Genomic DNA, 19,082 nt, shown 5'->3' on the forward strand with positions numbered 1-19,082 from the left:
AACATGAGCTACAAGCCAAAGCAAATGTGAATGGTGAGGGAAATGTATTATAACATTCCGTTTATCCATATAATCTTTTCTTGGCATCAGTGGAAGTCTAACAACCTGGTTCCAGAGATTAGGACACTACCAAAATTCAACCTTACTGGAATTTAATCTCTAGCATATCCTAAAGCAGACAATTTACAATTCCAGGGTTTATAAATCATACCAGGGTATTAAAGCACAGTAATCATATGTGTCAATGGTAAATATGTGTGAAATAATGAACATATGACTGCTCTGTTATGTATTTCGTTACTTTATTGGGGTGCATTTATACCCTTTTATGATTAATAAGTTAGTATATATAGTTATCACAGTAATTATCTTCTCCCTAATGTTTCTAAAAATAATTATTGTGATCACTTCTGTTATTTCCCAGCAAGAGTTGGGGATAGGTTTTATTCAGTTAACACTGTATGTAATTAGGGTTTTTTTTATTTCTTCTTCAGTTGGCAGTTCTGCAAGTAGTAGTGCCACAAGGAGAGAGTCTCTATCTACTAGCTCTGACTTGTACAAAAGATCTAGTAGCAGCCTAGCACCCATAGGGCAGCCATTTTACAATAGTCTGGGATTTTCCTCCTCTCCAAGTCCAATAGGCATGCCTCTGCCAAGCCAAACTCCAGGACATTCACTTACGCCACCGCCATCACTTTCATCACATGGATCCTCATCCAGTTTGCATTTAGGTAAAAAAAAACCAAAACCCTTTTTATTTGTATGTATACATGTAAGTGTGTTTGTGTGTGTGTTTATGATATATGTAAAATATTTAATGTTGGATAAAACATGCCAAATTGCTTTTGCTTTTAGATATTAGCCTTTTGAAAAAGTTCTACTTCTGTGAAAATTCAAAGTGAGGGTCTAATATACAGAAAGGTAAAGACCCCTATTGTATCTTATGTTTCTTTTATGAAATACCGTGGTGTGTTTTTTCTTGTCTGTGCTTTTGATTTGTGTGTGTTTTAGATCATTTGAAAAGTCAACTATTTATATAGGATAGTGAAAGAGAAATTTCACTATCAAAAGTTTTTGCACACCAAAATAAAAACATTAGTCACATAGGTATCAAATTTTAAATAATTTAGTTTAGTAAATGGTTTTTGCTTTGGCCTCTGAATGCCTGGCCATTTTACCAAAGGGTTATATCAGGGTATATGAATTTAGTGTGTTTGTGAGTTAGAGAATCTTATGGGTTTGATCCATATACTTCTCTTACTTTTGAATATGTTGTCAGTTTAAGAAAAAAAATGTTTTAGGCTTGTCGTTGTACCCTTGAAGTTGGAGCATTTAGAACTTTTGTTTATATCTGTATATTAAAATTGCCCCCCCCCAAGATTATGGAATTGGTGGTTACCTTTTTCCCCTCTCTGAGAAGTATTTATTCATGTAGTTAATGGTATATTTTGAAGGGTTTTTGGATATCAGAGGCTGTGTATGAATCCCTTTCTCTCCAAAGAAAGTGTTTCTTTAAAATTAGGTTTTGGATTTTTGTAATCCTAGTTACTTCAACTAAAACTGAGGGATTCTATTGCTGATTTTTATGTGCTTGGAAAGATTTAAATCAGCTTGCAATTTAAAAAGTAATGTTCCTTTTGTAAGCAGATATACATTAGTGATGATGTTTGACCCCCCCCATCATAAAGGTATAGCTTTTTTTCCTAAAGCACATTAATATAGTAAGTGTCCACATAATAAATGTTCTCTTTTGCAGTGATCATCATTTAGATTTATATCATTGCAAAGTGGGCTAGATTTCTTTTTAAAGACCGGTCCTTCACCCCAAATTCTGACCCTTTGCTCTTTTGGGGATATGGAATATATACAACCAGTTAATTTATTTGGGCGGGGCCCTAAGATCTGCTTTGCAACTCTATTTGTGTAAACTTAGTCAGTTTTTAGCCTAACACCTTCCTTCATTTATCATCTTTTCTTCTTAGTCACAGGAGCTACTCAATTCCTGATTTCTATTATTTCTCTTTAGGCCCACTCCCACTACCCCCATATGACATGCCTTTGAAACTTTGAAATGGACACAGAAATTTGGAACATAACAAATCTAATAGACCTTTCATAATAGTTTTGTGTTTTATTTGTTAAGATTATATTTGTCATGTCCTGTCATTTTTCATAGGTAAGTTTCAGATCAGATTTCTGTGAACTGTTACTGCCTATGTTGTGCTTTAGAAAGTCTGTATAAATGGCATTAAATATTCTACGTAGCTTGCTTAGAAATTGGATTATAAATGACTTTTTAGATGTCTCTATAATTAAACAGCAACCTAAGTATTTTTCTTTAGACTGTAAGGAATCCAGCCATATAGATGCTTAGGGAAGGAATTCTAGTCAGTTATGAGAAATAATCATTTCGTACCCATAGTTAAACTCCTTAGTTTAGCTTCAGTTTGAAATCTGCTATTTTAATACAGTTCTAACTGGAATTTTCTGTAGATTATTTTCTTTTGTGGAATGCCCCCCCCCACCCCCCCCAATTTCTGTTAGCTTTAGTTGTAGTATGACTGGCAAAATTGTTAACAAGGAAGAATACACCCTGCCAGGTTGAAAATAATTCAGTAGATTTCATAAATTTACTCTTTGCATAGTGTTCATGGAAATAATCCTTTGCTTTCCTGTGATCAGATCACAATGGAAAACGTAAATGCTCTCTGGTCTAAAAAAAGTTTTTATATTGTATATGTTTGAAGTGGATTTCTTCATGAATCACGTTATCGAGGCTGCTGATTTATAAAATACCTGTGGAAATTAATTTGCATATCCTTTTTAAAAATAGTCTTAGCCCACATATTAAAAATATGAGATAAAGATGAATTCTCAGTTTCACTAGAATTGGTTGGAATTAATTAGTTCTAAGTTATTTTCTTGTGAGATTTTAAGACATGTAACCATTATCATCATTGACAGGCCTTGATATCTATATTCTTGAAGGATTAAATATATTACTTAACTTTTTTTTTTACCAACTCACTCTCTGCTCATCCTAGTTTTTTGATTCACAGAAAAAGCCTACTAGCAACATTGTGTGCTTCTGGCTTTCCAAAAAAAGATGGTTCATTTTTTAAAGTACTTGTCATTTGATCAACATAAGTATTTTTTAGCAAGGTGACTAGTAGTCATTTCACTTAAAGAACAAGTATTTCTGTTGATAGGTTTTGACTGTTCATTTTTTATAAACTAAAATATTTTTAAGATTTTTAACCTTGTTACTTTTTTAATATATTGAAGTCAGAAACATGAAAAAAAAGTTGTATTCTTCCATTTTCTGGTATGAAATTTCTAAGAGATAGAGATTCCTTTTTTTTACACAACTATAACCACAATATCATTATAGTATCTTTTAAAATTAATAATTTTTCATTACTCTAATTTACCTGATTGACTTAAATGTCTTCTTATAGTTGCTTTATTTGAATCGGTGTCCAAATAAGGTCCATACATTGCATTTATTTGATATATCTTTTAATATGAAACTATTTTCATATTTCATTTAAATAGAATTAAATCTAGGGGCTTGGTCTGATTGATTGGTCTGGTTTGTTGTTTTTTCAAGATGTGGTTCTGTATTCTTTCTGGGGCACTGTATTAGGAGACACATGTCTGGTTGTCTCCATTGTGAGGTTGTCAGCCTGATCCACCCAATGGCTTTAGCAGCCTTTGATCATTGCCTAAATATTTCTTCAGAGGATGGAAAACGGTGGTACTCTAATTCTGTCGTTCCTTCCTGTCTTTATTTGCTGGAACTTTTCTATAAAAAAAGAACTTTCCCTCATCAATTGTGAGGTGGTTACCCTGAAATATAGTTCATTTGGAGTCAGGATAATACTGGATCTCTTTTCCTCTATTTTCTGTCATTGAGAATGAGTTGATGCCCTAGCAACTTCTAAAGGTGACTTAGTTTTTTTAAATCATCTTCATTACCTGTATATCGATGGATTTGTGGATAATTAGTATGTCCATTGCAGTCTGCAAGACATCAGTTTTATACCTTTTTTGATCCTAAAATTTTACCATCTCTGGCCATTTGGAGCCCCTTCACATTGGCTCATGTATTGACTACGGATTTTTAAAAGCAGCACTTAAATTATTGGAGGTCAGCAAAACAAGTGGAGAACAAGAAGGAAAAAGAAGGACTTTAAGATTAGTGGTTTTTATCTTGACTGTAAAAGAGCAGTGTCAAATTCTGGGCTTCAGGTTCAGCACTGAATATTAAGGGAATTATTTTCTCATGTTATATTGAGATGTAGCGATGGCAAAAACCCTTCTACCTGCAGTTGTTTCTTTAGTCATTCTCTCTGATAGAGTCAGCATCTTATTTCAAGATACTTCACTCCCTGTGAAAGGACATTAAATATTTCCAGCTATTGTTTTATTCTTCTACTTGGACCTAGCTAACCGTTTCTTTTTTTCCTTTCTTTTTTCTTCTTGTAGTAAACTTTTAAAATGTGATAGTGGTTTCTGGTTTACTCTAATCTTTATGCTCATACTAATTGATGTGGAACTTCTTGGGTATAAAACAGCATTCTGTGTTTTTATTTAACTTAGGGCTTGACAAGCGAACAAGTTCGTTTTTTAACTGGCTTATTGGTCTCTTAAGAAAAGGGTACTAAAAAGTGTAATGCAAGCTTTGAACTCAGTGAAATTAGTTTATTGAAAGGTGGCTATTAGTTCTTAAGATTCATTAATGTCGTGTATTCAGTAATCAAATAGTGCTTTAGCTTGCTGTGGATTAGAAAACTTTATAACCTGTCTTCTCTCTTAGTCACAGAAAATTTTATATTAAGTATAGACAGGATAATACTAACTTTCAGGATCATTTTTCCTGTTAAGTAGTAATTACATCTGTTAAAATTGCTGACCCCTGGCAGTTTTAGTCAGTCACTTCTCTTAGAGTGAAATGTTTAAGAATTAAATCGAGTATGGCCAAATTGGTTGTAAGTTTATGTGTGATTTTTCTGAGTTTTACATAGGGTCCTTAAAGCAGAAAACAGTATAAATTGTTTTGAAACTTTCACTGAAAATACTGTTATCCTTGAAGTAGTAAGTTCCTAACTGAATAGCATTTGATAGTTTTCTAAAGCACCTTCATATTCATTATTTGATTTCATCCTAATTGTTAACATAGCCTGATTGAGTGATAAACCATTAAAGATGAGAAAATTACAGGTCATATGAGCCCAAGAGACTTGCCCAAACCAGTAAATGACAGAACTGAGGCTAGAACACCGTTCTGACTCCTGATACTATCCTTGCTTTTTCTGTTATGCTATTGTGTAATAAACTGGACAGTTTTTCAAGGTGTGTAATTAATAATATTCTATTGAGCCTTTCAGAAACTGTTTACCTCACAATGGCATAGGTTATATGTTTTTTTAGGTTGTATGTAAGATTACTAGATTTCCAGATCCCTTTCTCAATTTATTTATTTGTCTAAACATTTTTAAAGTCTAAATATCTACTCCATGAAATAAGAATGTTAATCATAAGGCAGGTGACTCGGTGACTAGCTAGAGAACAGCATATCCAGCTCTCAACAGAATGTTATTTATAGGTTCTCATGGTGATATAAATTAAAGCACTGCCTCAACCCTTTGGTGTACCTAAAAGTCATTTATTAGTTGATGAGTATGAAATATGTGGTGAAGAAATTCTAAAATTATACTATTTTGTGGAGGAATTCATTATTTTATTATTTTATGGTTTGTTTCTGTATATAAGTTTATTGATTTTAGTTCTAGTTTGAGGCGCAGTGATTAATTTTTGCCCTTATGTTTTACTCCTTATCCTTTAATAATAATATCTGTGACTTTGTGGTGCTAATGACTGAGAATGTTTTCACCAGTTAATTCACTTAAGACAATCTCAGATTTAGAGCTAGAAAATACTTAATCTGATTCAGTGTTTCAGCATCAGAATCACTTGGAGTGCTTGTGTAAAATAGCTAATATGAGGAGGTAAACAATTTGGAAATGTGTGGCAACAGTTTTTCCTTGTCACAATGATTTTGGGGATTCTGTTGATGTTAAATACCCAACAGCCAGATGCTAAACTTTCCTTAAAAAAAAGGAATTATCCCACTGAAATTTCCAGTAGCGCCTACATGGAGAGAGACGCTTTGGAAAGAAGGCGTTCATGGTTTACATGCAACTTTACTGCACTTCACGCTTTCTTTTTAACTCCTGATATTTGGATCCCTGTGTGTTCACATGAGCCTTTGACCTTTTTCCCCATCATGTCCCTAATGCATGTTTTTTCTTCCTACCTTTTTTCCTTCCATTGACCTGAACTCTGCTTGCCATAACATATTTTAAATTGTTAGAATAAAGCTTATAAGATCAGAGACAGAAAACAGAAAAGTCTGAGCTCTTTTTGTATATGTTCTTAAATGCCTTGTTCCCTTGATAGGAATTTTGCAAATAGGAGCTTTTTCTTTTTTTTAATTTGCTGGCTGTAATTCTGTATATCATTATTTACTGTCATTTTATTTTCCTTTTTATTTGTTGGCCCTACCTTTCCTTCACATTTGCTTTTTAGCTCCTCAGATGTTTCTCTACTTTTTCCTTCTTACTCAGGTAGCAAGTAAATCTTCGTGTGCCTTGAAAATTCTTTCAATCTACCAAGAAGTCACCTAGAATTTACATCATTGCACTGTTTATACACTAAGTAATGTACGTTAAGTAAATGTAGGATAAAAAATAGCTTTTAAAATATAGGCAAATGTGATTCATGAGAGCTCTGCAACTTCAGCCAAAAACCTTCAAAAATGAAAGCAGCATGTGTCTCATGGCGTGACACTGAAAATTGACTTGTATCTTGTAATTTGAGAGTATTTGCACGTGAGACTGTTTCCTTGTGGTGTACCCAGGAATAAGTCCAGTGTAAGAAGGGCAGGTCTTTACACTGTAAAGTATAAAACACTGACAGAAGTTAAAAAAGACAAATAAATGGAAAGACACATCATGTTTGTGGGCTGAAAGACTAAATATTATAAATATACCAACTTCTAGCTGATGTATAGGTTTAAGCACAATCTCAGTAAGAATTTTACAGCCTTGGGGCCGGCCCAGTGGCGCAGCGGTTAGATCCGCATGTTCCGCTTCTGTGGCCTAGGGTTCGCTGGTTCGGATCCCGGGTGCGGACATGGCACCGCTTGGTAAGCCATTGCTGTGGTAGGTGTCCCACATATAAAATAAAGGAAGATGGGCATGAATGTTAGCTCAGGGCCAGTCTTCCTCAGCAAAAAGAGGAGGGTTGGCAGCAGATGTTAGCTCAGGGCTAATCTCCCCCCCAGCCTTTTTAAAGAAATTGACAAGCTGATTTAAATAATGTAAATGAAAAAACAGAGCCAGGAATAGTCAAGACAATCTTGAAGAATAAAATTAGAGAATTTAATAACTTTGCCAGGTATCAAAATGTATTATAAAGCTACAGTAACTAAAATTGTATTGGCACGAGGGTAGATAAATAGACCAGTGGAATAGAATAGTGGATCCAGAAATAGATCTACTCACTTAGTTACCTGATTAGTGGCCAAGGTACCACTCGATTGTATTTGGCAAGGGTGGTCTTTTCAGTAAGTTGGACTCGATCAATTGAATATCCAAATGGAGAGAAATGAAATTTGACTCCTCTTTCATACTACACACACCCAAACACAAATTTCATTCTCAAATTAAGTAACCTGCTTATAGTCATGAAGTGTGTAAGGAACAAAAATTTTGAGCCCCAGTTTGTCTGGCTCATTCCGTGGTGTCACACTGCTTCAAAGAATGCTTTTATTTCTGTCTAATATCTATCTGAATAAATAAAGGGTCTTTTCCTGTTCCTATGTCTAGAATTTTTGTCAACTTTTTATAAAATTCTGGCAAGATAATAATTTTTAGCCTATTGTGAGTTAGTGGGAAAAGTGAGTTTTTGAATTTCAATATATTGGTCTCTTTATGGGTTTTCACCTGTAACAATTGACCTTTAATCCATATTAAATACTTTTTACCTCAAAGATCTCGTAAAATATTTTATTACTAACTTTTAAATTAAAGCTGATCAGATAAGGATCTTCTTTATGTGATATTTTACGAATATTTTAAATAGAAAAGTAACAAGCTTAATTTATACTGAGACTGATCCCTGTTTTATGTTTCTCTTTTGTATTTGTTTTATTGGCCTCCATTTTAGAATTGCTGTGTCTGATCAGAATTTTTACGTACTAATTCATTCAACCAGTATTGAATTACCTACATGCCACACTGTTTGCATTGGAGATAGAATGTTGAAGGAAAAAAATACCATCCCTACCCACCATCATCAAATTTATAGTTTTGTGGTGAATACAGACAAGTAAACCAGCAGTTACAGTATGATTGTAATGCTTATTGCCTTATTGCACTTCATTTAATAATTCCATTTTATAAGAACATAATGATTGTCTTCACTAGAATTTTCTTCATGATTTTTTTGGGCCAAATTTACCACAGGTTGGGTATATTAGAGTTGCTTCTGAGTTTATTTTCCCCACTAAATTAGAAGCAAGAAAGCCCAGACCTTTCTTTACAGCTTCAAGAGTATTCAGATCCCAACAGATGTTTGGGTAATTGAATTTGAGTGATTTTGTTTCTTTATGTTTTATTGATTAATCTGTTCTTGGACACTGGCTACTATATTGGTTAAAAAATTATTTTACTGCCTACGTAGATCTCTACATTAAAGCATTATTTGGGTACTCCCAATCAGTGTTCTTCTCTGATCAGTGTGTTAGGATCATACTCTTTAGAATATTACGCTTTGAAAAGTTTTATGACGGTCATTTGTGGAGTTTTTCTTTTTGTTTGTTTTGGTTTTTTAATTTTTTGATTTGGGGGTGGATTTTTTTTTAATTTTTCTGCGTCAAATGCATCTTTCACGGTAACTTACCGGTTCGCCCCTCTTCCCAGCATCATAACAACCCCATCAAGACAGAAAATAAGTGTGCCTGTAATGTTTGTCTAGGATCAAAATTATTCTCCTCAGTATTCGTAATTTATGAAGCAAACCTTAAGATTGTGTAAATCCTTTTTAGTAGTTGTGATTTAAGAGAAAAATCCCAGCTCCTACAGTTTTCCTTTATTCCTATCAGAAAAGGCAGCTGGCTATGAAATCTCAGCAGGAATATTCAAAAGAAAATGCAAATATAACCTGATAATTTATTAACTTTCACCAAAGGTATTAACCAGAGAAAAGAATTCAGGTCAAATCTGAGAGGGTGATTTAAGATATACAGGGAAATACTTTTGCTCACATGTTTATCTTAGGATTTCACTCCACTACATATTGTTTTTGGAAAGTGGGTAGTTTTCACTAAAGATATAAGATTCAGGCACTTTTTGAAACCATACGAAAACTAGCCTTTTTGATGGAATAGTGGAAATTGGCAAGGTGAGTTAGTGAGAGAAATGATGTACTAGTCTGCAGACTATGCAGTTCGTATGTTTAAAAACTCAGTCTATTTAAATGCTCTTTGACAAGTGAGGGAAGATTATTAAATATTTTCTATGGTGATGGCCTCCCTCTTGCCTTTATATTTTTTAAAAGTTTAAGCAACTAGAGGCTAAAAGGTAAGATTACCTAATTGCTTTTAGAAAAATATTACAGGCAATAGAAATGAAAACAACACATTTTTACTTTGGTTTGTAGTTTGCATCTAACGTTTGCTTACATATTGTCATAAAATGTACGAATTTAGGATAGCACACTTGACATGGTTTTCGCTTTTTATATTAGCCTATTAAAATGATGTGGAAGATTATGCTTTTAACTAGAATCACATTAGTTTTTAAACTCATTGAAGCCCTAGTCTTTCCCCAATAAAATTTTTGTCTTTGTGTGGCAAATATATAGTTAATAATAATTAGAAAAATTCTATGTGGTTTATGCCCTGTGCAACCTCAAGCATATCACAGATTTGCGAATGGCTTGTATGGCATTAAATGTTCATAAGATATAGCAGAGTATAACTGAAAGCTTTAAGTGAATTATTCAGATGCAATAGTGAAAAAAACCCAACCTCTGATTATTAGCTATGCGTCCTTGAATAAGGTATTTAGATTCTCTAAGCCTATTGTGTCACAACTAAAATAGAGATAATATCTTTGTCTCCTAGGGTTGTAAGAGGATAACATATGTATTAGTTTTCTAGGGCTGCTGTAACAAATTAGTACAACTAGGTGGCTTAAAACAACAAATTTATTGTCTCACTGTTCCGAAGACGAGAAGTCAGATCATGTGTCAGCAGGGCCATGCTCCCTTTGGAGGCTATAGAGGACAGTCCTTCCTTGCCCCTTCCTAGCTTGTGGTTGCTGACAATCCTTGGTATTCCTTGGCCAGTAGATGCATCACTCCTATCTCCGCCTTCATTGTTACATGGCATTCTCCCTGTGTGTCTCTCTCCTATTTTCTTCCTCTTATAAGGACACCAGTCATTGGATGAGAGCCCAACCTAATCCAGCATGACCTCATTTTAACTTGATTATATCTGCAAAGACCCTGTTTCCAAATAAAATCAAATGCACAAGTACCAGGAGTTCAGAGTTGAACATCTTTTTGGGGAGACACAATCCAACTCGCTATAGTCTAGTCCTCCCAAATTTATATTTGACCCACATGCAAAATACATTCAGCCCATCCCGTCATCCCCAAGAGTCTTAACCCATTCTAGCATCAGCTTGAAGTCCAAAAATCTCATCTAAATATCAACTGAAACAAGTCCCAAATTTCGTCTTCTAAATCAGATGAGAATCTGGATATGGTTCATCCCGGGGCAAAATTCCTCCCCATCTGTGAACTTATGAAACCTAGAAAACAAGTTATCTGCTTCCAAAATACAGTAGTGGGACTGTTATACAATAGACGTTCCCATTGCAAAAGGGAGAAATTGAAAGGAATAAAGGGATTAACAGTCCCAAGCAAGTCTGAAACCTGGTAGGGCAAATTTCATGTGGTTTCAAGACCTGAGAATAATCATCTGTGGCTAGTTTCTCTATCCTCTGGATCTGCTGGGGCATCAGCCCCACCCCTCTGGGCTCTGCATCTGTGGCTCTCCTTTTGGAGTCGTTCTTCTTCATTTTGTCCCTTCTCTGTCCCTTTCAGTCCAGGCTGGCAGTATTTCTACTGATAAAAATTCTCAAAACATTGTCAGTCTTCCGTTAAGGTCAAGGGGATGTCCAGCCACACCCATTGGCTCTGTTTCCTCAGCACTCTGTCTTGGTAAGCTAAGACTTTTCCAAATCATCAAGTGCTGATTTTCTTTTGCTTAACAGTTCCTTCTTCAAATTATCTTTTTCTCTCTCTCTCTCTCTTTTTTTTTTTTTTCTTTTTACCATAAGCAACTAGGAGAAACCAGGCCACACCTCCAGCACTTTGCTTAGAAATCTCCTCAGCTCAATATCTTTTATCGCACAAGTTCTGCTTTCCACCCAACATAACTCATTTCCGCCGAGTTTTCTGCCACTTTGTAACAAGGATTGTCTTTCCTTCAGTTCCCAAAACACGTGACCTCACTTGGAGCGTGTTTAGCATTCGTATTTCTAACATCGTTCATGACAATGTATGTGTTAAGACAATAGAAATTTTCTTTGTTGTGCCCCTCACATCTGTCTGAGCCCTCACCAGAATTGCCTTTAATATCCATGTTTCTCTCAAATACCTCTTCAAGGCAGTCTAGGCTTTTTCTGTTATGTACATTGAAATTCTTCCAACCTTTACCCATTACGCAATTCCAAAGTCACTTCCACGTTTTTAATTATTTGTTCATAGTAGCACCTTACTCTCAGTACCAAAATCTGTTAGTTTCCTAGGGCTGCTGTGGCACATTGCCGCAGCTGAGTGGCTTAAAACAAACAGGACAAACTTTTGTAGGGGGGCACTGTTCAACACAGTACAGCATTTTAAGCAAAGTTTACTATCTCAGTGTCCAATAAAGAATGCTCAATAAATGCTAGCTGCCTTTGCCCTCATTGTGTACAGGAGGATAACAAGGCCATATTAATGTGCAGATACTAGGGTAAGTTAGGCTCATAGATAGTTTGCCTTTTTGTTTCTCAAAATAATACATGCTGTGGACCCTCAGGGTCTAGCAAATAGTATCAGCTATGAATATTAAGTCATTAAATGGACTTTCTAAAGTAGATAAAGAAACTGATGATGTTGAACACATAAAACCTATTTAAAATGAAATGTAGAACTCAGGACAAAGTCTGACCAATGTTGTCCTTTGAAAAACTGCAACTTTTAATATTGGAAATATGTAAACCAATATCCCAAAATTATTCATGTGCATATTGAGAAGCGCTGCTCTGAAGTCTTTTTCCCCACTAAAGTCTAGCAACATGCTGTTACAGTCTGTTATGAATGTTCCATATACTTCTTTTGAAAAGTGAACAGAGAAAAAATACTGAACTGGAATATACTAAGTGTACCTATTTATAGACTAGAACTAAAGTTATGCCATAAAATAAAGTAGTCTGTCCTCGTTTTAGAATTTTTCCAGCTACTCATCCTGTATCATTTGTTCTTTGCCTACTCCAACTAACCAGTCATCTTTGATTATCACCTTACTGTTTCTTGAGCTTTCCAGAGAAACAGATTCTGCCTAGTAGCCAGTATGTTGTACCCTTTACCGGACACCAAATCTACTTGGATTACCATTCTTACTTGAAATTAGTAGTTGACAACCTGCTAAAATGAAACCTTAAATTATCTTGATTCTAATTCATTAGCCTCTAAACTTGGCTATCAGAATAACCTTCAAGTGGATTTTTTAAATAAAAATTATCCACCAAGGGTAGTTCAGCAGGTGTTGAATAAGGCTCAGGAATCTGTAGTTTTAAGAGAATACACAGGTCTGAAAGACAGGTTAAGGAGCTCTCATTCCAAATCCCTGGGAGGTAGCAAATAATGAAAAGTAAAGACAAGTTAAGTTTATTTATTTTGTAATTGTTACATTGTTTTTCCCAGTATTTTTAAATCTTTTTGATTTCTGGTATTTAGTAGGAAAGGATTCTAAGCAGACTTCTCAAGGAAATTAATGAAAACTTATAAAATCGTACTATTTCTACTAGTATAATTGTGAGGTGTTTGCCTTCATTCAGTTGTCATGAATGAACTTGAAAGATACCTATGTGAATAACGTAAGGGGCAGCACACTATTGTGTGATAAGCTCTGGCCTAAGAGTCCTGGCTAACTAGCTATATGTCACATCACTTTTGGACCATAGTGACGTCATCTCTGAAATCATGGTACAGATCTCCATGTCCTGTAAACTCTTATTCCAGTAATGATTAAGAAGTGGTAAATGGCAGGGGAATGTCGCTGATGAAGGGACTGTTATCCCTTTAACACATTTGGTACAGAGCACATCTGCTTTTAGACAACCAGTTGTCGTGGTATGAATATAGATGACGTGTTTGTTTGTCTATTTGTTTTTAACTAATTTTGGAACAATTTCAGACTTACAGGAATGTTGTAACACGAATACAAAAAATTTTTATCATACTCTTCACTCAGATCTCCAAATGTTATTTTACCACATTTCCTTTATCATTTTTCTCCCTCCCCCTCTCTGCATCTCCCTGTCCCCTCAGACCCATTCTTTTTTTCCTGATACCTCTGAAAGGAAGTTGCAGACATAATGTCCCTTACTCATAAATATATCAGTGTATGTTTCCTGAAAATAAGGACATTTTCTTATATAATCACAGTTATCAACGTTGGGAAATTAACAGTGATATATTACTGTCACATCACCTTTGTCCAAACTTTGCCAGTTGTCTCACAGATGTCTTTTAAAACCAGAAAGGGGGAGAGAGAGGAGGGCAACTGCTTGATTTGGAGGCTCACATGGGACATTCGTCATAGCTCTTTACTCTTCCTTAATCTTGAACTGTTTCTCAGTCTTTTATGACCTCAACATTTTTGAAGGGTATAGGCCAGTTGTTTTGTAGAATGTCCCTCAATCCCAAAACAGGTTTTGTTTTTGTTTTTGTTTTTTTTTAAGGAAGATTAGCCCTGAGCTAACATCCGCTGCCAATCCTCCTCTTTTTTGCTGAGGAAGACTGGCCCTGAGCTAACGTCCGTGCCCATCTTCCTTGACTTTATATGTGGGACGCCTACCACAGCATGGCTTGCCAAGCAGTGCCATGTCCTCACCCGGGATCTGAACCGGCGAATCCCGGCCTGCTGAAGCAGAACGTGCGAACTTAACCACTGCGCCTCTGGGCCAGTCCCCCAAAACAAGTTTTAGAAGACATTCTTTAATGTTTAGACAATCAAATTTAAAATGTTTAATGTACCTTCTACATTGTGTTTTAAATGCTTATTTAATTAGTTTGTAAGGAAAGGAATGTATCCTGCCCTGAGTGAAATTAATTTTTTCAGTTTTATAAATGAAAATAGTAGTCTTGTAGAACTGAAATTCCAGGATTTTTTAAACTCAGAGCAGTTTAGCGTAATTAGACATTTGAAGTTGTTAAAGAGTGCATGAGGAGTTTGGATTTAGGAATTGATAGAATGTAATCATAGGATATCTAGACCTGGGAGAAATTCCCATTGAATACTGATAGGACTACTTGGAAGATGCCAAATAAAATTGGCATAGTCATTTCCTGGGGTAAGTATGTATTTCGAATTTGGTGTTGAAAATCTTTGCACATTAAGGATAAAGAGGTAGGATTAAGCCTTATGTTTGAGATAATGATAAGCTGATACAGAGATAGTTATGACTAAGAGGGGGAGAAGAGAATAATTAGGATACTATTAGGAAATTTGTGTGAGAAATAGATTTGGAATAATGACTTGAAAACTAGGCTGAAGAATTTAGAGGATGTACTGTAGCAGGATGCTGTAGGTTTTTAGCATAAAGTGACATCATCAAAGTGGCCTTTGAACAGCAAAATATAATTATTGTTTGTGAAAACAGATTGGAATGGTAAGCAGAACATCCCTGCCCTACAAAAAGGTTAAAAGAATTGTTAGACTCGAATTGGCTACTGGTCAGTTATTGTTGTGAACAGTTGATGGAACTATAGAAATAGAAATAATAGTAGGGGACTAAAAGGCCTAATAGTAGTGAGGAAATTAAGACAGTATTAAAACACTGAATTCTTCCATTTTTTAGATTTTTCATACATGAGCACTGAGAAAGGTAGAACTGGAACAAACATGAGAATGTGATGTTTAGTGATTTGAGCGTAGAAAATGACTTGTTAAATTACGCACTTTAAGGAAAGACATTACAGAACTGCACCTTAGGCACTACAGCATTCATGAATATTTATTGTGTACCTGTCAGACATTGTTTTAGGCACCAGGTCTCTATCTAGCATGTAGGTAAATGTAATTTTATGGCACTTACATTGGAAAAGGGGCTGAGGATTCAAATAAACAATAATGTATGTAATATACTGGATGATGGGAAATTCAGTGAAGAAAAATAAAGCTAGGGCAGTGGAGACTGAAAGTAAGAGAGGAATGGTCTAACCCAATTCACTCTCCAGGATTATAACTCTTTTACTGCTCCTTATTCCTGTAACTCTTTTGGCCTGTAATGCGTCTGTATAACTTTGCACTGACAGTGTGTCCTTGGCATCATCTGTACCCTGTGGCCTGGATTGTATATATAGCACTACTCTACATAGGGGTGGTATATAATAGCGTAACGCTGATGGTGGATTTTGTTTATCTGAACTACTAAGTCTGCATTTTACAATTTTCTATACATTTTTCTTTTTTAAAAGGACACTGTCAAGTACTTCTAAACAGTTATTTGTAATAAGAACAATTTCCTGCTTGTATTTATTTTTGTTTCTATTGACTGTCCTTTAATTTTCTTGTTTGGAATGAAATATAAGTTAAAGAGGCTTTTTATTCATTTGTCTTAAATGGTCAGTATTAAAGCTCTAAGAATAATAAATGCTGTTCATTACTACTAATTTTTGTCTGTAAAATAGCGTTTTACAGAGAGATTTTTTAAATAAATTTTTAAATATTTTAATATAAAGTATATTTGGATTTATTATCTAATGTGAGTTTTTTTAACTTCAGAAGTTAATCAGTGAGTTAACTAAGAAGTAGTTTTTCTTTACACAGAAGTATATACAACGTGATGCGTTTTTTTATATATTCCAGAAAAGTACAGATTTAGCCCTTAGTGTTCCATTAACACTGCTAGTAAATTTCAGTGGCTTGAAATCTGAGTTTGCTAGCTATTTGTACCTTGCTTGTTAATGTAACTTAAAATTGTGTTGGTGGTTTCAGTATTCTGGTGTTGAAGTATGTATGACATTAGTAGTTATAATTATTTTTTAAACTAAGCTTCCAAGAACCAATGAAGATTTTGTGTATGATATTAGATGTTATAATTATGTTTTAACCTAAACTGCCACGAACAAATACAGGTTTATTTTTCTCACGTTTTCTAGGCTCTTTTTTCCCTCATATCCTGTAGCCACACACATTAAGTAAATGTGTGGGGTTTTCCCTCCAATTTTAATTTGCTGTTAAACATATAGGAATTGGTGGGGTGAATATTTCTTTATTGACTGAATTTTTAGTTCAAGTAACTTTTATTTGAGGAATGACTTTGTTGAAAATATTTGCTGACCACAGCTGCTTTGTTGTAGGAGGACTGACAAATGGTAGTGGTCGATATATCTCTGCAGCACCTGGAGCGGAAGCAAAATATCGAAGTGCTTCAAGCACTTCCAGTCTGTTTAGCTCCAGCAGCCAGCTCTTTCCTCCTTCTCGGCTTCGGTATAATAGGTCTGATATTATGCCCTCTGGCCGAAGTAGATTATTGGAAGATTTCAGGAACAACCGTTTCCCAAACCTTCAACTTAGAGACTTGATTGGACACATAGTTGAGTTTTCCCAAGACCAGCATGGTTCTAGGTAGGTGATTATGATTTATGATACTTTCTACTGTGTTTTTGCCTTGCAAATTCCTACGTTATAAGAGCTAAATTTTTCTTGATTTGAATTATTTAATCAGCATAAAAATTGAAAGCTTTTTAAAAATACCCAATATGGATTATATTTTTTTCCTTCATTACACTGACTCTGAATACATTTAACTTCCTTAAATTTCCCTTTGAAAATAATGCTCTGAATTACATTTGTGGACTTAATCATCCCTAATGTATACTTTGTCTTAAAAAAAATATCAAGGGGCCTGCCCTGTGGCCGAGTGGTTAAAGTTCTGCGTGCTCTGCTTCTTCGGCCCAGATTCGTGGGTTCGGATCCCAGGTGTGGACCTGCTCCACTCATCAGCTGTGCTGTGGAGGCATCCCACATACAAAATAGAGGAAGATCGGCACAGATGTTAGCTCAGGGTGAATCTTCCTCACCAAAAAAAATATATATATATCAAAAAACAAAGTTAAATGCTTTTGTGTTTCTTTATAGATTCGTATTTGATGTGACTTGGCTTAAATTGACACATTTCATCTTTATTTTTCTTTTTTCTTTTTTTGAAACATTTACTTTTATAGGAAAATTTGGTGCCTTTGTATATTAAACAATACATGTACTGTAATCCTTGAGGTACATGTGAGTTAGTGGTGTCAAGATAGACCACAGAAAGGAAAATAGTAGTAGAATTCTAACATTTATTAAATTTGAGATGTTTTTTCTTTTTACAGTTTTATTTTAAGGTAAACCTGAAAGTTTTAAAAAGTAGTTTTTGATTAGATAGTTGCATACAAATCAACCCCTGTAGTTGAAAATTCCCTAAGAGTAGCAAATGAATCTCGTATCACTCACAGTGGCTAGCTTAGTTAGGAATTCAGTTGTGTTTGATGAATTTTATTTCTAAGTGTTTATTATGTTTTTAAAATAGATATTTAATAATATTGTATATTATGAAAAATACGTGAGTAACCAGTAAAATCTTTGTAATTTTTTCGTTGATTATAATGCAAGCAGAACTAACTTCAGAAGGACTAAACATCTTTACGTCCGCATTTTTTTTTCACTAGAAGTTATTATAAATTAAGGTGTTATAAAGAATGCTTTATAGCTTTTGTCCTTTTTGTTTTAAATTAGCTGTCCACTGTATAAAATGTGTTGGTACTATTTCTGGAAATAATTTTATTTGTGTGTATATGTGTGGGGGCGGGGCTGTATAATACTCAAGTCAGAGACAGATTTTGTAGGAGCTTGTTTCCAATGTATTGTCATGGCATTTAAAATTTTTTCCGTATAGATTCATACAGCAAAAGCTAGAGAGAGCTACTCCTGCTGAGCGACAAATGGTATTTAATGAAATTCTACAAGCAGCCTATCAGTTAATGACAGATGTTTTTGGCAACTATGTTATACAGAAGTTTTTTGAGGTAAGCACATGTATATGTTTATATATCCATCCAGCTATATGCTTAATGCTCAGAAAAGCTCTGAAGGTTGTGTAAGAGTCATTTTTATATAAAAATATATGAGCTTAGGGGAAAATATTTGCAAATCATTTATCTGATAAAGATTTTATATCCAGAATATAATAAAGAACTCCTAAAACTCAACAACAAAAAGACAACCCAATTAAAAAATGGACCAAGGACTTGAATAGACAGTTCTCCATAGAAGATAATACAGATGGCCAATAAGCACATGAAAAGAAACTCAACATCCTTAGTCATTAAGGAAATGCAAATCAAAACCACAATGACATCCTGCTTTACATCTACTAGGGTGGTTGTAATTTTTTAAAAAATGGAAAATAACAAATGTTGGTGGAGATAGGGAGAACTTGGAACCCTCATACGTTTTTGGTGGAAACGTAAAATGGTACAGCTGCTGTGGAAAAGTTTGGCAGTTTCTCAAAAAACTAAACATAAAATTACCACACATCCCAGCAATTCCTCTCCCAGGTATATAGCCAAAAAAGTTGAAAACAGGGACTCAAACAATGGTGTTCATTTCTGCATTATTCACAATAGCCAAAAGATGGAAATAACCCAAATATCAAACAGATGAATGGATTAAACAAAATGTGATATATGCA

General features: G+C 34.7%; 1 protein-coding gene across 34 annotated transcripts in view; it reads left to right on the top strand.

Moving 5' to 3' along the window:
* Positions 1–19,082, top strand: part of PUM2 (pumilio RNA binding family member 2) — a 93,905-nt gene that overhangs the window by 58,970 nt on the left and 15,853 nt on the right. For 20 of the 34 annotated variants that reach the window (XM_023619457.2, XM_070235872.1, XM_070235894.1 and 17 more), the window contains 3 exons: positions 495–731; positions 16,708–16,975; positions 18,288–18,417. In XM_023619457.2, coding sequence (XP_023475225.1) covers positions 495–731; positions 16,708–16,975; positions 18,288–18,417 — 635 coding nt within the window. The remainder of the gene's footprint in view (positions 1–494; positions 732–16,707; positions 16,976–18,287; positions 18,418–19,082) is intronic. The other 14 variants (XM_070235875.1, XM_070235878.1, XM_070235886.1 and 11 more) reach the window with 1 other exon arrangement.

The sequence above is a fragment of the Equus caballus genome, chromosome 15, assembly GCF_041296265.1.
Source record: "Equus caballus isolate H_3958 breed thoroughbred chromosome 15, TB-T2T, whole genome shotgun sequence".
Lineage (NCBI taxonomy): Eukaryota > Metazoa > Chordata > Mammalia > Perissodactyla > Equidae > Equus > Equus caballus.